The sequence below is a fragment of the Accipiter gentilis genome, chromosome 1 (assembly GCF_929443795.1).
Source record: "Accipiter gentilis chromosome 1, bAccGen1.1, whole genome shotgun sequence".
NCBI classification, from domain to species: domain Eukaryota; kingdom Metazoa; phylum Chordata; class Aves; order Accipitriformes; family Accipitridae; genus Astur; species Astur gentilis.
The window spans coordinates 41,818,050-41,836,801 of NC_064880.1; the positions used below are offsets into that span (position 1 = coordinate 41,818,050).

General features: G+C 40.3%; 1 protein-coding gene across 3 annotated transcripts in view; it reads right to left on the bottom strand.

Moving 5' to 3' along the window:
- The window catches only part of CLASP1 (cytoplasmic linker associated protein 1), a 189,358-nt gene that overhangs the window by 26,615 nt on the left and 143,991 nt on the right, over nucleotides 1-18,752 (bottom strand). For 2 of the 3 annotated variants that reach the window (XM_049804241.1, XM_049804231.1), the window contains 2 exons: nucleotides 7,611-7,754; nucleotides 6,233-6,339 (listed from right to left, as the gene is read on the bottom strand). In XM_049804241.1, coding sequence (XP_049660198.1) covers nucleotides 6,233-6,339; nucleotides 7,611-7,754 — 251 coding nt within the window. Of the gene's footprint in view, nucleotides 1-1,069; nucleotides 1,187-6,232; nucleotides 6,340-7,610; nucleotides 7,755-18,752 lie in introns of all 3 variants that reach the window. The other variant, XM_049804222.1, reaches the window with a different exon arrangement.

The window sequence follows — 18,752 nt, forward strand, 5'->3', positions numbered from 1 at the left end:
CAACTAGTTTAACTCTAAAAATCAGCATGGATCTCTTCCGTAGGTATCTTACTGTCCTAGAAGAGTCAGAACATTGATTTAAAGTTTTAATTCTGCAGGTATTCACAGAGGTACGGTCTATGGGATTCTATTTTCTTTCTCAGATATCACAGATACCCAGATTTTGAGCCCTCAAAGAACAATTTGTTTGGTTTTCTTTCTGCAGTTCTTCATTAGGAACTTCTTGCTTCAAGGAAAGACTGCACATAGTCCTTCCTCAGGTAAAAAGTATATTTAAGTCAGGAGAAACCACATCTACAGAAAGCCTGTTGTCAGGGTATAAACTTAAAATCCAAGGAATGTAACATAGAGGTCTGACAAATTAAATCTGTATTCAGAAGGTTTTCTTGACTAAAACCACTGTACAGCTTTAGTCCAGTATACTGATTAAGATCTGTATGCAGATTGGAACAACATGTGAGGGCACGGGAGGAGGAAGAGATGTCAAAATTAGCAATTGATAACCTCCAAATCTTGTGGAAAATTTTAATTTCAATACTACAAATTTCCAAGATGTTCCACAGTCACACTGTACAAGCAGCTGGCAAAGTCATATATGCAAGCTTCATCCTCATTGTCCTATGGATATTCACTACTGCAGATCTGAAATCACTACTGAGCTGTATTTGTCTGTTTGAAAGTACTCGTGTGCTGCTTGCACAGTGAAGCCAGGTTGTAAGACCTTGCTCGTGCTATCATAATGCAACCAGTACCTGCCAAAAGTGCTCAGCAACTGTGTTCTGCATTGGAAACCAACCGTGAAACATAAAACCCCATTCAAGAACCTGACAGGTAGGAAGAGTCTGGAAAAATCCACTTTTTTTTTCTCCACTTGCGTGCTGCATCTTCCCCAAGCAGCAAGCAAGTGGCTGCCTGTCACCTCTGCTCTCTGAAACCTATCATCATCTCTTCTCCTTTTCCAACCAAAGCCTCTGCAAATTGTTTCCCACATTTGAACAAATCCCACAGTGTGAAAGGTAAATAATGCTGTGACACCTCAGACAAGTTGGTTTAACAGGTAGCTTGTTACCTGGGAGAGTAAGAGCGTCTGAAAGTCTTGTGGGAAGGAGCAGTGGGGATGGAGTTAGGCTGAGAAAGGGGAGGGGGGTGCTTCGACAGCCCATCTGCACTCCAACCCCAGAACCGACTGCCGTGATCAGAGGAGAAAAGAAAGAGAGAAAAAACAGAGAAAGGAGAGGGAGAAAAAAAAAAACAGAAACTATAATCTGAGTGGCTTAGTGCTGTCATGCTGCCTTGGAGAGAGAGAAAAAAAAATTAATAGAAACAAAATTAAACAAGAATACTCCACTGAGCCTCAAGTCATTGTTTTGGCCTTTATTATTCATTTCCACTTTTATGCCTAACAACATGATATGGGGCACACAAAAATAGTCCCTGCTTGTACTAACCAGTAAATTTTACAAATGGATATAGCCTCTAAAAAAACAACTCTTGAAATGCTCTAAGTAAACAATCCCTGACCACACATCTGTATTCAAACCCTAAGCAGCTTTGCAAGCAACAAGATTTCCCTGGAAGAAAGGAAAGTTGGAGTTGATTTTTTTTAACAGACACCCAAAGGCAGCTTGTAAAGTTTGACTCCTGGTATCTCTATAAGAGCCTGCAATCAGGCCCCACACAATCAGCAAACCTTTGCAGGGCTTAAGATCTGATCCTATTTCACCAGATTCAAACTGATCTCAAATATGCAGCAAGTGACAATCAGTCTAGAGTGTAAACATATCATGTAAATTGGGGACATGGCCCAGTTCTCAGCAGACAAACTTGGAAAGACTGGATGAAACCAGCCTCTAAGTCGATTCAGATCTCTCATCAAACTTCCACAAGCCCCTTCTGGTTACTGTTTGATCCTGCGCCTTTGGGTCAAGGCATCCATCCCTGTGCCAATTTGTCCAACCTTTGCTTTTGTCCTGTTCCCTTTATGGTACACAGATTTTCAAAATCATGTTCTAAATGAGAATATAGATGCTTGAGCTGGTGGAGTATTCAGGACACTGCTTTGTTTCTATTAAGTTTAAGCACACTGTCTTGGATAAGTCATTTGTACATATGATATATGTATATATAGATATTGCAAGATTAGAAGCAGCAAACAAGTCAAGAATTGCTCCAATACAAACAGCGACAAAGCCAGTTGAAAACTCCTCTGAAGAGTGGTGTCAAGAAAAAATCACTCGTTAACCAGCAATCAAAAAACATAGCTATTACATGCAAGTACTACAGAAATACACCAGACACCCAGACTGCTGATCAGAAGTCTCACAGCTCAGGTCTCACCTACCTGCAAACGGGCCACCAAACAATGCAGGCTTGTCCTTATTGTATAACGTGGGTGGCTTATTTTAATTCTTTTTCCATGTCTTGCTCAACTTAATACTGAAACTGTCAAATTTTATTTTTAATGGTATTTTCTATTGTCAGTGAAAAACAAGCATGTAAACTTACAGAGCCAAATAAAATTGTTAGCCTTTCATTTTGATGCATTTCCTCTAGAGATCTTTGAAGGACTAAACGGGGTTTTTTAATAATTAGAACTACACACAGGTTTCTGGACTACTAATAAAGGCAGAAACAGTAGGGCAAACATATTCAATTCCTTCAAATATTCCTACAGAATTCTAGATAAAAATTCACAACCTGAACATAACATTTGAGTTTACAGAAGTTCCTTTGCCATTTAGAACGGTATTCTTACGATGGAGGACTTCACAACTTAGTATTTTCCTTTTTGCCATACTACATCATTTACTAAATCTCAGAAGATTTTCTGTGTCCAGCACAAACTCAAGCCATTCATCTGAGCATTGCCTGGAAACATTCTTTCCTCTCAGTCAGAAGTCTGGGTTTTTTCCTATTATTTTCAGTCTTCCCAAGTGCCCTCCCCTGCTTTTCTTCTTCAGAAAACACCTCTTTCCTCCATAACTCCTCTCCCCAATAACTAAAACTGTCAAGACAAAAAAAGCAGGTACAAATGCAGAGGTAACTCGCAGATGCAGTGGATATGTTCTAGCGATCATGAAGCAGAACTGGATGGAGCAAATGAAAGCAGGAGAAGGAAGGATGCTGACCAAGGCCCTGAAAGCATGTTACCCTTCTGAAGACACTAACATCAGGGGATACTTAAGCAGATGTTATCATCTAGATAGGCAAATTAGCTGTCTGCAAAGTCCAGTTCAACCAAAACATTCAAAATCTATCCAGAGAGCTCAAATATATGCACACACACACACACACACACACACCCACCCCCCCCCCAAACTCAAAACCCCACATCTGGAATTCAGTTGTGATGGCAACAATATGGGAGAATTAACATGACCTAAGGGCAATGGCATGCATACATACTATAGAAAGCCTGTATCAATGAAGCCTTGCTGATTACTATTGAAGATATTGTCCACAAACCATTAGTAATATGGGAGAGCAGCTATGCTTAACAGCATGTTTATATTTCTAAAGGACCCAAACTATCCTTTCTACATGTATCCCAACCCCAAAGATATATAAGTCTCTAGATACTACTCCTCCAATCTGTGCATCAAGAAAAATTCAAAGGAAAGTATAATCTTCAAAACCAAAGCTGACATTAAGAACTGGAGATAATCCTTCAACTCACTGCACTCAGGCTGCCTGTACAAGACATAGGCATGGACAAGGTAAGCAGGGCCCACACATAAAGCATCCCAGAAGGAATGGGCATACACAACCTCAGTACAGCCCTTTGGCAATGGGTTCCACAAAAACGTAAAGCCAAGCCTAGTTTCAGAGAGCTATGCAGAGAAACCCTGGGAATCTTTATCCTTTTACACTGCTATCAGAATGACTCACGTGTGCTCATTTTCCAAATTTGTAGAGAGAAAAGTGACATTTTACATCACTGATGAATAACAAAACCCAAGCATTTGTAATGGAAACATGACACAGAAGTATGTACACCAACTGCAATACTGCAGTGTACCGTACTTCACGTAACCTGTTAGCACATCTTCCAAAGCCTTTTTTATGAAGGGAGAATGACCATACATACTCTTCAGAAAGAGAGCTAAATCATCCCTTGTTCTGTAAGTCAGGACCATGCTCAAACTGTGCTACGTGAGACATTTTCAAGAAGGATGCAGTCCAGCAGAGCAGAGCATCAGAAGCTACTGCCACTGATTTGCAGTACTTGCCACCACCTTTTCTACAAATGGTAAAAATTTGCAGCTACTGTTAGTGCTCAGAGGTCACTTACCAAAAAAAGGTTGAACTTCTCCCCAAATATTTTAAAGGGCTTTTACAGCAAGCTTCCACCTTCATCTGTCATTGAAGAGTAACTTATACGTCACTCTTGAATAACTAAATCCAGCAAGGAAGCAGGACATGCTTCTTGAAAAGACACCTAAAGTTTTGGATCAATATCTCCAAGAACTCCATAGAAAATTGAAGGAATGATTGTTTTCTGAAGAAAATTCCTGGCCCACTGCATCAGTGGCAGTTTTGATCTTGACAACTTAATGGCAGAATGTGCTGGAATTACATGCCCTCTCTAACTATTCCTTAAGAACATATCACATGGGAAGAAAACTCCAGTTCCTCAACCCGAAATGCTAGAAAACAATAGCAACAACAAAAGTATTAAGTGTACGCTGAATGCTTTAACACATATTTTCATATGTGCATCCTGACATCAAGAAGTGAGAAGAATGCAAAGACAAATTGAAAAGCAGTGAGTGAAGTGGCAAAACCCAAAAAGCATGGTAAAAGGTCATGGATTTATAAAATAAGTGTCATATGCAAACGTGACCAGCAAAACCACAACATAACCACAGGGAGACATATCTCAGTTTATAATTTCCCACAACAGAAATCAACAGGGCAGCAATGCTCAAACTAGTGAAAAAGGAAGCAACATAGTTGGAACCATTCCCCTGAAACTCTACCACTTAATTTCTTAATGAAACCTTTATTGAAAAAACTCATAATAGGCAACTTGAACTTGGCTTGCAACCTCTCAGTCTAGTTTTGGATTATAGCAGATTTAGGGGTCACAAAGATCTATTTAGATACACAAAATTTTCTCAGGAGACCCCATGCTGCTGGAATTAGTATAACTACTCATTAAAGGCTAAAAGCCTGTGTTTTTCCTGACACATGGGAACTCACATGTCTAAGCATCCTTCCCGACAGGGTTTTAGCAAGTCACGACAGGATTGATCAACAGATTTCAGTGTAAATTACTACATTGTACTAAGAACTGCAATCCTCACTCAACATGTTTGCTTCTGTCTCTTCCATGATTAAGGGAAGTGATCTCCCATGGAGAGAGCAGGCAGACAAGAGCAGCAGCTTTTAAGCTTTCCCAGCATGAATCAAAGCTTGTCCAGGTAACAACCTAATACTTTCCTCCAATACCTCTATGGTCCCAGAGCATACTGTTTAAATTCCTATCTCCTCTGCTCCAAGTTTTTATGGTGCGAACCATGTACATTCCCAATATCCAAGAGTCCATGTTTGCTCAATAAAAGGTTTTGGAGTGGACCAATGTATTCCAGGGTAGCATCTGCAGCTTCAGCAGTACTCTTGGTTGCAATAGACCTGCTGACCAAAGGATCAGGCCACTGTTCTGCTGGTGAACAGCCGTGAGGGTGATTTGAGAGGTATTCAGGATTGAAACACAAGTTACCACCTCTGCTTGTTCTGCATCCTCACAAAGCATGAGGTGAACAGGAGATTCAGTACTTCTCTCAGTAGCACAAGCACTGTAACTACGATCAGATGAATTACTGATCACAAGGGCACACCTAAAAAATAGACACAATCTGAAACCCTTGACCTGAAAGTCATCATATGCTTTGTGGTATTTGCAACCCCAACAAGACCTCATTTCTAACGCTGCCTTTTAATATTATCTTTATTGAACCCACAAATGTGATTCTGAAGAATGCCTGGTTATGAAAGAAAATTAATATTATAAGAAAAGACATTAAGATTACACAGATAACATGAGGACTGGAACACTGAAGTCAATCACCAACCATGTATTATCATGTTCAAACCCTGTTTCTTTGGAGCAATCTACTGTAAACTTTTGGTCTTGTTTTTGCTTTCAAAGTGAGTCATATTCTGCAAATGCACACTCAGTGTTGAAATCCTTTAATATTTTGCAAGTGGTTTAATTAGCCTGCTGCATTACCTTGGCGACAGTCCACCATGGGAACAGTTGGTAGGTGAAGTTAAGGGGCTGGTTCTGCTGCTGGAGTGCCGGGAAGGAGTCCGACCAAGGGTATTGCTGGGGGAGCCCTGGCACAGAAGCAGGAAGACAGGGATTAGAAATGTGTTGCAATGCACAGGCAGGAGTACACAACAACAGGTCCAAATATTGCCTTTGTTTGCACTAGACAAGCTTAGTGCAGTTTTGGTTCTGGCTCTTGACCTAGAAATCTGCAGCCATGGTTCACATAGTCATTAATATGTTCTTGAAGGTACTGCTCTGAGGATAAAGAAAGCACATATGCACTTTTCTACAATCCACAGTACCTGCAATTTTAACTACGCAACACATATGGCCTGCAAATATTGCCAGAGAAATTGTTTATCAATCCACGAGGCTACCCAGCTTCTCAGACACTACTTGCCAGGCAACAAAGTATGCAGACCATTACCCTGGCAATTTAGCAATTTAATTATTCAGCTATTTTCTGCATTGTCTAAAGCATTCTGATTGTGTTTGTTATAAGCATAAGTAAGCAATCTAACTTATCATTTTTCCACTGGCCTGCACAATCATTTATACCACAAAATGAGTAGAAATTGCTCCCAATTCTGACTCTCTTCACATAAAGTCAAAGGTACTAGAGAACTCAGTCCATTTGCTTGGACGCCTAACGCTGCAGTTCTAGCTTACACAAAGGTCTACTTGTCCATGTGGAAGGGCAAATATAGGAGGGCTCAAATTCCAGCAAGTTTCACAAGATTTCCACATTAAAAAGGCAAAAAATACCCTAATCCTTGCTGCTCTGTGGGGAAAAGACATTTAGAAGCACACTTAAATCCTCTAGTAACATCTTCCTTCAGAGAAAAAAAATACGTAAGAGCTTCATGTAAAAACATAACATAAGGTAATAGGTGTAGACTGAAGAGACCTTGTAGGTCTCAAAGATCCTGCAAGCTTCTTAGTAGACAATATATCTGTTATTAAACTGATTTCAATAGTAGTGGTAAGCCCAGAAAATCTGTGGTATCAGGATCTCTGTTTTAGCCAAAATGTCGTTACTGGCAAGATTTTCAAAAGCACCACCGACTTGAAAGCACAAACCCCACCAACTTTTATGTGCTTCTCAGTAATTTATTTTTTTTAAATCTGTACTGGTTATGACTATATTAAATTTAAAAATAACTGAGTTTTTTATTTTAATGTTCCCTATAAAAGCAACATCAAACAGAAGCCTCTGTTGCCATATTGCTTCAAGATAACAGTTACAGATAATTCATGCTACTGAACATGTGCAACTGCTTGTCAATGAGCTGCTGTCTTTGGTGCTCTGCTGTTTGCAAGGACAAGGGCCTCTCACCACACTGGTGTTACTGGAGTTCTTGAGGTGGTTGTGCAGGAGCTTGGTAGCACCATCCTGGAATGTTTTTGGCAAGGCACCAAGTAACATGGTAAACTCAGGAGTGTTCAATTCAAAGAGAGAAATCAGGACTATTTGTGCTGCCTGAAAAGAAGAAAAAAGAAAAGATGCTCAGTTTTTATTCTTTGAAAAGAGTATGCATTCTGTTAGTAATGAGCCTTACTGTAAATGATGTGTGTTCCATTCAAAAAGACTCTCATACTAGGCAAATTTTTGACATGCTCCTTGTAATGTGTCATAAGGAATTGCTAACAGCTATAGTTAACTTTTTAGTTCACAGAGCTTACCATATACTTTTGCATCTATATCATTAACTTCTCAGATGTAAAGCGTACAGCTATTCACAGCTAGTGAGAAAATCTTACCATCGTCCTGTCCAGCACATATTTCAATTGAACAAGTTACTGCAAAAATTTACAGGAAACAAATAAAATCAGAAGCTCAAATAAGTATGAAGAATCTAGGACTGCAATTTGTCATTCCCATTCTTTCTATTTTAAGTGCAAATGGGACTAGTTCTCTTCCCATCCAACCTCTCCTCCTCTTACGGATCTGACAAGTTTGTTTCATCAGACAGACAATCCCCACTTCTAGTTTCCCACCTCTCCTTGCAAGTCTCACCACTGAGGCTGTTTCGGCAACAGAAGACTCCATCTCAAGCAGAAGATCTACTGGGATGGTAAGAACCACCATCCTCTGGTCCATGGCCAGGCTAAACCCCACCAGATTCCCTAAATTTAATAAGTGAAACCAAGGTACTGCTTAAACAATTAATTTCACTGGACAGGGTTTGCCTGGAAGGATAGCTGCCAGAACAGGATGTCCACTAACTCCATTAGCAAACATACAGCTCTGCATACCCTGAACTAAGACAATGGAATCAAATGGGAATGGAAGCAGAATAAATCACAGAGTGGAGATCTGCAAGAGTAATTAACATCACATGTTCCTAACTAAACTTCCCCAGCAGCATACAACCCATGTGGCTTGCACCCATTCTGGTTTTCTTTCCCCTGCCTTTGCCTTGAAAATACACTAAAAAAAAAAAGTAAAAATTATTAAAAGAACAATAAAAATGAAGCAATGATGAAGGATCTCTGATGGTTTGCAGTACTACCTTCTCCAACAGGGGTGTAGCCATTGATACATCAACCTCCAGAATACATATCTGGATACAAAACAGTGGCTTAGGCTCATAATGTAAGCAGCAGAGCTACACATGCTCTTATTTTTGAACAGCATACATACAGCCTTAGGAAGAGACAACACTTGTGTCTGACCCTTTCAGGAACTTTCTAAAAGTTCCTAAAAATGAAAAAGAACTTTAAAGAAGGTAAAAATATAATTCACTGCTGTGGCAATAATTGTACATTCATTGTCCTCATCAAGTCAAAGAAGGAGTTTTTAGTAAGTAATGTGTTTGTAAAGTTGCAATAATTAAGTGGATCTGCAGTTCCCTGTGAAGTGGAATCCTTTAGCAGATGATGAACTTGGATACACAAAACCCCTTTCATAGTGGAGGGGAATCAAAGTACCTCATTGTTTCAGTGTGCAAATTGCAATTCAAGCTGTACTGTTACTTCTGCTATCAGCCCCAATTTGCAGTAACACAGCTTTGTATATAAAAACATTTTCCATCCATGAAAGTTTGGTAAGTAACATCCTTTTCATATGGTCAACAAAGAAACTGAGGCACACAACACTCAACAGGCTTCCAAGGACTGCAGCAAACAACAGGTCTTCAGACTCTTCATTCCAGATGGATCATGCTGCCTCTTGCCAAAACTCTCACTGACTTGAACAGAAACACAGTATGTCATTATTCACTTCACATTAAAGATCCAAGGATGAAAGAAGTGGGGAGATAATTTTCCCCATGGCTTTCTTAACTCCATACTCTACCCTCCTCTGACCTGAAGTTTTGGGCAACTCTGCCATGAAGCCTGCCTGGTATCCAACAAGGACGTGTATTTCTGTCCATTTTGATCCAAGAACTTTTAAGTTTTCACCAGCATAGTATTTTCTGTAATAAAAATATTACTGCAAACAAGAGATCTCAGAACAACAATCAGCATGTTGAACTGAACGCAAAGTGACAAGTCATGCCAAAGTACATTCCCGTTTGTGAATGGCATGCATATCCTGGATGGTTAGGAAGTGGACATGCAGATCTTCCATGTCAGAACAAGCAGATCTCTTATTCATTGAGATAAAGAAGCTAGGAAAATCGATCAACAAGGTTCCCAGGTTGAGAGATTGCTCAGAGACTAGAATATCTGGAGATACCGACTGGTTAAGTCAGGAGCTGCCCAAGGTACAGTGAGGTGGGTAAGGATTTCAGCTGCCTTTGTCCCACATATCTCCCATTGATGGGTTAGAAATATGGTCACCCTTGGAGACCTCCTAAGTAAATAGAGCAAAACAGGCACAAGAGCACATGCACTCTACGATGTGACATTCTGGAGGTACCTTTCTTGTGTGCCAGAGAGGTCTAAGATGCATCTCACAGATCTGAGCAAAATCTGCACCAAAGCTCCAACAGGAACTTTATGATCCTGTGGCTTCACTTTGAAGCACAGCGTTATCTAATTGGTACAGTTTAACCCTAACACACAAACACTAATAGCACGGTGATGTGATACAGGAGTATCTGTAAGTCACTTTAGTTTTGTTCCACTCTTTTGTTTTGGCTTTGATGAAAACAGGACTGTGTCCACCCTCCCTCTTTGCACAAAATACAGCTTGTCCTTAGGAGTGTCTGCCAGTATTCTGTATACTCAGTGCTCCTCAGTAGCTTTGCTGTTGCCTGCAAATAGGTCATTGGGCTTTGAATGAAGTGCTGAACAGTCACTCAGAATGCTTACAATCTTACATGGCCTGAAAGAAAGCAGACCTATAGTCTCTGCTTTTTGAAATAAAGCCAAGTACTACTACAGCCTGGGAGCAGTGCTCCAGTAAAGCCCTCAAAAGCAACACTGGAGTTACGTGGGTTAACCTTGGCTATGTTCTTTTTAAATAGTCCTTAGCCATCCAACTGCACTTCTACGTTTATTTCAGGCAAAAGCCATTATCTGAAAGTTCAGCCATGATTTCCCACTTAAGATTTAACACACGAAGGTCTTGGTCCCTACTACTATAAAATCAAGAACACTGTTAACACTGACCTCAAAAGCTGGAAGCTCCATGCTGGCCTGAAATCACACTTATGACATGCTCCTAGTTTCACTTTTGCAATATTTCCCAGTTTTAATACAGGTAATTTTATTTCAGTAATGAAGAGCATCAGGAGCAGCATTTCTACACCTGTCTTAATAGTTAGATCTGGACACACTTGATAATCCTCTGAATTTCATTTAACTAGAATATATTTATCTAGTCAAAAGACATCTTTTACAGATAACATTTCTAAGAGTTTTAAATCTGTGGGTTTTCAGCTTGTGACAAACATTTTCATTATCTCAGAATCACTGGTCATTTCTAAAAATCTTGGCCCTTGTTTCATTAGATTATTCAAGGAGTAGATAAATTTAAAGCAAGCAATAAAAAACTTATTTCTGTACACAATGTACAAACATTCTCCATGCAACACTCGTGCTTGATGATGTATAGTTTGAAGAAAGACTAATATCTGAATTTTCCCTTGCCTTTGTGTCCCCGTACCATTAGTGTGGAACACTAATCCATCTCCTTTCAGTGACACATAGCATAGACCCTACAGATTATCTAATCTTAATGAAGCAGTTCTCTGCTGGCTTGAGCTGGAGAAACTCTAGTGATTTCAGAGCCTGACTATGCTAGTGAGGGGATCTGGCTCCACGTCAGGCTCTTGAATCATTTGCAAAGGATCGCTTATGTAACTTCATTATTTTCCTTATAACAATGCAGTGAGAGATCAGGTTCCACAAGACGGTAGCAGCTCCCAGAGTTTCACACTTAGGTCAGTGCAATTCATGCTGCCCAACAGAGTCAGCTGCTAAAGGGACACAAATGGTTTAGCAACTTTTGTTTTTTGTTTTCACCTAGACAGTGGGTGTTGGCCAGATTTATTAAAATCTGTAACCTCTGCAACTTTGCTGAATTATAAAAAAGTCTCTTTGAAATGGTTTGGGTTCATTAAGCAAAAAGATCAAGGCTAACTGGAAAAACCCATTGATTTTAGAAAGGAAATGTGGTCAGTGACCTAAGCTTAACACAAGTGCCTTGTGATTGCTGCTGTCACTGGTGGAATAGACCAAGCAGAATAAGCAGCTAGTTGCCCAAGATATACGAAAGCAGTTTGAGTTACTCAAACTTCTACTGGTGATGGGCTCGCAACATGGGCAGCCTCATAAAAGGAGAGGGCCTCATACCCTGATTGTTTACAAGGGACTACAACAAGAGAGTTAACAGAAAAAGCACACCAAAGCCAAAAATTACTTCACAGACAGACACACGTTTTTCAGGCTCTCAGTCAAGGTCTCTCTACACAGCTAGACAGTTGAGTTGAGACTGCAAACACGATTAGTGTGATTAGTGCACACGGTTTTTAGTCTACCTGTTTACATTTCTCTTCCAAGTTTCCTTCACCGGGCCCTGACGAAGCTGTAGTTGTCCTAGCTGGCAAATCCTCACCCACCCAACTATGCATGGTCTGGGTTTGACAAACAGGAAAGTTGATATTTAGAGAAAGCATAGATTTCAACTAAATCATCTAAACAGTACACATGGTATCTTTTTGCAGAAGAGTTTTAATCGGTTGCTTAATTTCAAGTAACAAAAAACATTCATATTTGATTTAACCAGAAGAGCATTCCTTTCAGCAGAGGGCAGCACTGGCTCAAAATTAAGTTCAGCCACAACTCTCAGGCTTACAGATCACCCCTTAGTTCTCCTACAAGGCTTTGCTTTGGCAGCTTCCTGAGGGCCTCCATAACCACTTGAAAACCTAAGCTGAGGTGCAGAGCCTAGGCAGTGCCGCACCGAGATGGCACTTGTGTCTGGCCAGCCAGGAGTAGGGGAACAGGCACTTGTACCTGCCCACACCTATCTTCACAGGCGTCTAAGTTCAGAGGAAGAAGCCATTAAGAACTTGCAAACTCCTGAATCCAGTCTGGGCATCAGTCTTCTAGACCAACACTGCCTACACTGCCTTTTAGCATGTGATCGGTCTGGGGAAGATCCACACTAACATCTACTCACTTTTGAGAAATGTAATCTTACTCTGTATGCGTCATTCATTTCACCATCAAGTCTAAGGCAAATGTGGTTTTAATAACTTAAGGCACACTGCAACTGAGAAGCGCTCTCTCTCTCATGTCGCTCTGAATTATACTAAACTGCACATGAAATATAGATCCACTGAGATCGAGAGGCAGCAGTGACACATTAGGCAGCTTGTATTAGCATACATTGGCATAGAGCAACGCTTTGATTCTCTGATGAGCACAGCTGATGTTAAGTGAGTTAATTCACATCTACTGAGAGTGTTTGCAGGCTCTAAACAAGTATTATTTACGTACACTATCCAGCAGCCAATTAAGTGTTAGCTGGCACTCAGCTAACAGACTATCTACCAAACCAAACCTCCTGCTTGTTCCTTTTTCAGGTCTAGAATCAGATGAGTATGGACATCCACGTTACTGATATAGTAATATGAAGCAGAATGGCTTCATTAGTTCATACATAATCCAAGCATGTTAGCTTGAGCACAAGTTTTTAAACATACAGTTTCCCCGAAAGACTTCTATTAGAATATGCTGTTTACATCCACATCCTGAAAAGGAAGAATTTGTTTAACAGATTTAAATACAGAATTCACATACAAATTAAATCCACATTGCTATTGTGTTTTATATAGCACACACTTAATATATCATGAAGGGCTTTCACAAGTCATGGATGGTTGCATTACACGTGTCGAAAGCATCTCAAACAAGTGCCAGCAAAAACTATGCAGCATTGAATCATCACATATTCGGATTACTGTTCTATAATGGATTATGACTCCTTGTGTGCTGCTGTTGTGTGACCTGGGCACAGCAAAGACAGTGGCAAAAATGTTCATTATCTCTGGAAAGCCAGATGTTACCCCAGAATTCAAGCTGATGAAGGCTACTCCGAGTAACTTTGCTCCTTACAAAATGCCATTTGTTGCAAAAACAGGTTTCAGGGCTAGAAACAAAGGTTATATTTCATTAACAACTGAGAAACTTTCATTATAAACCTGGCATGATGTAAGTCAATTCTGAGGGGGAGGGTCCCACATATAAACTAAGAAAGAAGAAAAGCTACTGAAATAAGATGGTTTCTAATGAAAACATGCACTTTAATCTGCATGGAGTTTTGAAATGCTAGAATAAGTATGGCAGCCTTAAACATCGCCATGCAGAGAAAACAGCCTATGGTCTGTGTATTGAATGGCTCTACAATGTGTCATATAAATATCACCTCTAATCTCAATTTTCAAAAGACATACATCACCTATACCTATGTAGGTGTATGTGTACTTATATAAATGGCACGTAGACACAAACATACTATGCACAGACACATAATATAAGCATGAGTATACACATTCTGTGAAGCAATTTCTTATATTGTATTATCATGCACTAGCTCTTAACTGTTTCAAGCAAATTGAGAAAATGTGCTTACATCACAAACTGCTATCATCTCAAAGGATACTAGAAGGCTGTATAAAGCAAAGAGATTCATTTTCAGGAAATCTACCGCAGCACTATGTTTCCAACAAGCATGCGATGATTTTCTGGCCACTAACATTGGGAAAATCCATTTTCCTTACACTGAGTACACTAAAAATATTTGGGCTCTCATAGCTCTCTAGCATCAAATTCAAAACAAACAGAAAATGACGGCTACTATTTTGGAAACACAGCTAGGACACAGAGATCCTTTTTGTTCTAATAGCATTAAATCAAGTAAACACTGAAGTCCACCAGGTGCCATTTTTTATATATTACACTATTTTTCCTAACACTGACTATGTTTAAATGCCTGAAAGGAGTTCCCCTGTGCATTTAGGCTGAGTTTGACTTCTTTAGGAACATCCTTTGGCTAAAAGGCTGACCTCAGCAGTATGGACATAGTCCTGTTTAAGACTCCATAAGCCTGAAATGAAATCCTAAGCCCTGGTTCTCTGGTAACTTGGCTCTTCATAGAGTCCATAAGATGCACAAATCTGGTGTAGGAATATTGCAAGAGTGCTCAAGAAGCCTCTGACCCAAAAAGGCAAGGGCCTGCGACTGAGGAATATTAAAACAAATTGCCATTCAAAAGCATTTCTGCAAACCTCCTCTCTGCCACTGCTACTGTAACAGGCCGTGACCAACAGCGTTTATTGCCCAACACCAGTAAAGATGAACAATGCCATTTCAGCTCACTAAGAGTCTTTGGGTGTGCTTTTACAGTGAAGCTTCTGTCAAAGACTTACTCAAATCAGCCTGATGCTAGATGGAAAATTAAAGCTTCAGGAGAGATTTTAGAGGTCTCATGGCATCACATTGCAAAGGACGCCAATTTCATTTCCTTAGCAGTGTTTGCTTTCCTGTCTATCACTGGTCCTCCTACAGACATCACAGCAATATTGTAAACAAACTTGCCCTGGACTTTATTGATAGATATTGTTTCCTTATCAAAGTGACAGCATCAATATTTCTCAAGAAATGACATCTAGGACTACTAGTTAAAGATGTAAATACATCTTCTTTGGCTGTTTGAGCACACGAAGAATTTGTTGACCTGTTGCTTTCTCTCTGAAATCTTCCTTATTTTCCCATATAATTTAGAAATAGTTTCTCAATTAATCACTTTTAGGAAAAAATCTGATCCCAAACTTGTTTTCTTTGGACACCACTAGACTTCAGCTGCAAACCAGTGGTGCCAATCCAAGGAGAGCCCTACTCCTAGGTAGTCTGAGGGGGACTTCATGCAAACAACAGTAACACATGCACTCTCCCGGGCTTTTGGATTCATTGCAACGGTTCTAGTTTCTTACCAAGTCCCATCCACTGTCTGTACTCAAGGGCAGCTTGGCCAAACTCAGTAACGAGCAGGGCAGTTGAAAGAAAAAGTTTTCCCGGTTACATAAGCGGAAGGCAGAACATGATGTACATGTGACGCAAGGCTGCCCATAACGTGTAAAATGGCATTCAGGCTTGTAAAATAGAACTACTGTAGGAATGTTTCATCAACAGAGAAGCCAGTCAGGGTATCTGGCACAAAGGAAAAATTTCTTCTTCCCCAAGATTAGTAGTCCAAATGGCGATCAGGCAATACAGATCTTGTTATTTATTGTTAAGACCAGAGCTTGGCTGATTAACAAGACGGTAGGCAATGTCACTGGCCCTTCACCTCAGAAGGCCTTGCTCCCCTTCAGCCTGTACAAGCTCCTCCTAAACGCTGAGATCTTGTGTGCCCTCACTGATGACTCCACCCCTCAAATGCTGAGCACTCACATTTAATAAAAGTTTCCATTCCCTCGAGCCTTGGACAGGAGGCTTCCTTAGGCTTTGGCCAGACTCAGAGCAGAAGCCTCGTTCTCATTCCCATTCTCAAACTGATGGCTCTTTTCCAAGATCAAAGTAAGTTCCCACACAGAGCCCGAGCCTGTCATCCAAATTCAATAAGCACTTCACCTACGTAAGGATTGCACAGTAACTTTGCTGGCAGTATAACGTCCTCAGACCAGTCATCACAGTATTTCTGTTGCCACTGTATTACTTTTCTGTGTGGTAATTGACTGGCTTATGTAAAATGATTTCATCAAATCTTAACCATTTTCCAGAGGAAAAAAATCAGACTTAATGCCCTGTTACAGAGAGGAATAAACCAAGGCAGAGGAAAGTCAGGTGCAGCACACAAGGTTAGACACTACTGGGATCAAAATTAGAGCTCAGTTATCTGAAATCCTGATCTGTGCCCCGCCCATTGATATGTTCTGCGTGGGGAAAAGGCAGCAAGGTGGCTGTATGTGTGGAAATTACCAACACGTGCTCTCCTTGCACTGGCACCTCATCCCATCCAGGTCTCCACAGAGTGCTGTGTGACCTGTTCCTACCCAATGGCTTTTGTTCAGCACGGAGGACAAACGTCTTTCACCTTTCTCCTAGCACTGCTTGCAGGAACTAAATCTTAACTTGAATGCAGGGTAAACACCCAGAAGTATTAACAAACTTTAAAACAAGACAAATATTTACCCATAGTACACTGCTGATCACCTTATTTTAAACATAAAGCTTGACAATAATTTTGACCATACATAGTTCACAGCTACTATCAGCAGCTCAAATGGCTTCTACCCTGAGAGGGAATCGTGACATTTTGTCAGTGACACTCTGTAGTATCAACCATATGTTCCTCAAAGTACATCATGTTTTTCTTGTGATAACAGAGCTTGTTTTGCTACAGATATCATTCCATACGAGAACAGAAACTGTTTTATGCACAACAGCATTTCTTTTGACTAAGTTTCTTTCTGATTTCACTAGCTATAAAACATGATCTGTAGTTCAAAGTCAGGTGTCAGGCAGGTTAAGTGTGCTCATTAAGTGTGCTTAAGTAGTCATCATAAGACTATGCAAAGTTTATTAATAAAGCTGTATCATTCAGTTTAAAAAAGGTTTTTGGACTAAATGCCACTTTTTGTTCTATTTTTCTCCAGTGCCTTAACACTACAGGGCTGGGACCTCCATGACCATCACACATAATGAATACTAGTAATGGACTGATGATCATTAATGAAAGGATAATCTCACTATTGACTAAAAATATAATCCATTTCTTGAAAGACCGCTTGATTAAACATTTGAACAGACCCCTTGATTGCTACCATAGGATCAGATCTGTATGACTAAAGCAGCCACATGCTTTCTCCACTGACAGAGGTCATTTTTATACTTCACCACCAGCATAAGCAAGCTTGTTTTACCTTCATCTGCTCAAAGGTAAAATCCAGACAGAACAGCATGGCCATCATGCACACAGATGCTACTTGCATTAAAGTAGCATTCAGTAACTCAAATCTGGGTGAGAACCACATTGGCTGCGGGACTGCATTTCTCGGGGGAACGAGTCCCTGCCTCCAGAATTAGTTGAGCACTGGCATCTCTGTTCCACCAAGTCAACCACAGTAGTACACGTGGACTGGACTACACCAGCCAAGACTCCTCACTACCAAAACCAAAGTGTGCTCTTGTCAGCTTGCAGGAGCCGAGTTGATTGCACTGGTGGTTTCAAATCCAGATTCTATTGAAAAATTACCTTATTTTATACTTTTTACAGGCCTCTTGTAGTACTTTGATCATTTGAAGACTGAACTGGTTCTTCTCCATCTCCCCCATAACCTCAGCTGCTGTCTCCACTTTTCGGTTGTGACAATGTTTATGTTTACAATGCATGGTCTGCTCTGCACTTAGAAAACCTCAGATCTTAAAGGCCACCATAATACCTTCCATGAGGGCAGCATCTTCTGATGCTTAAATGAATCATCTCGATATAAAAAAGGTACTTTTTTCCAAGTTATAGTCTCAAAAAAAAAAAAGGACAACAATTTAATTGTGCTCTTCAGAACATTTTATTGGTCTGGGTTGGCCCTTGATAATCCAGTTCGTTACTGCATAATGAATTTATTAGCCTGTTAACTACAGTCCTGACAGAGAATGGCCAATGATTGCTTGTAAATCCTTTGCTGCACTGTTTCTTTTAAAGCCTGTGGTTTGTACTGTGTTCTTAATAAAACCATAGTACAGCAACGGTATGATGAAATAAAGATCACCTGGGTGTTCATTTTTACTAGCCTAAGTTAGCTTAACTGTGTAATAATTTATTTGAAAGCTACAAGCATCAGAGGCAAATCCAAGTCACATGCAGGTTTAATGAAAAGCACTTAGATTCTGTAATCTCTTGTCAGCCCCAAGGGACTTGCCCAGGTATTGCTCAGGTGGAGTTTGCTGGAAGTTTTGCCAGAGCTCTGCAAGTCTCTGAAACAGGATGGACACCACACTGCGAACACCCACTCCCCCACATCCCACAGCTTCACAGCAAACAGCCAATTTTTTCAGCTGCTGCAGATACTCTTCACTCAAT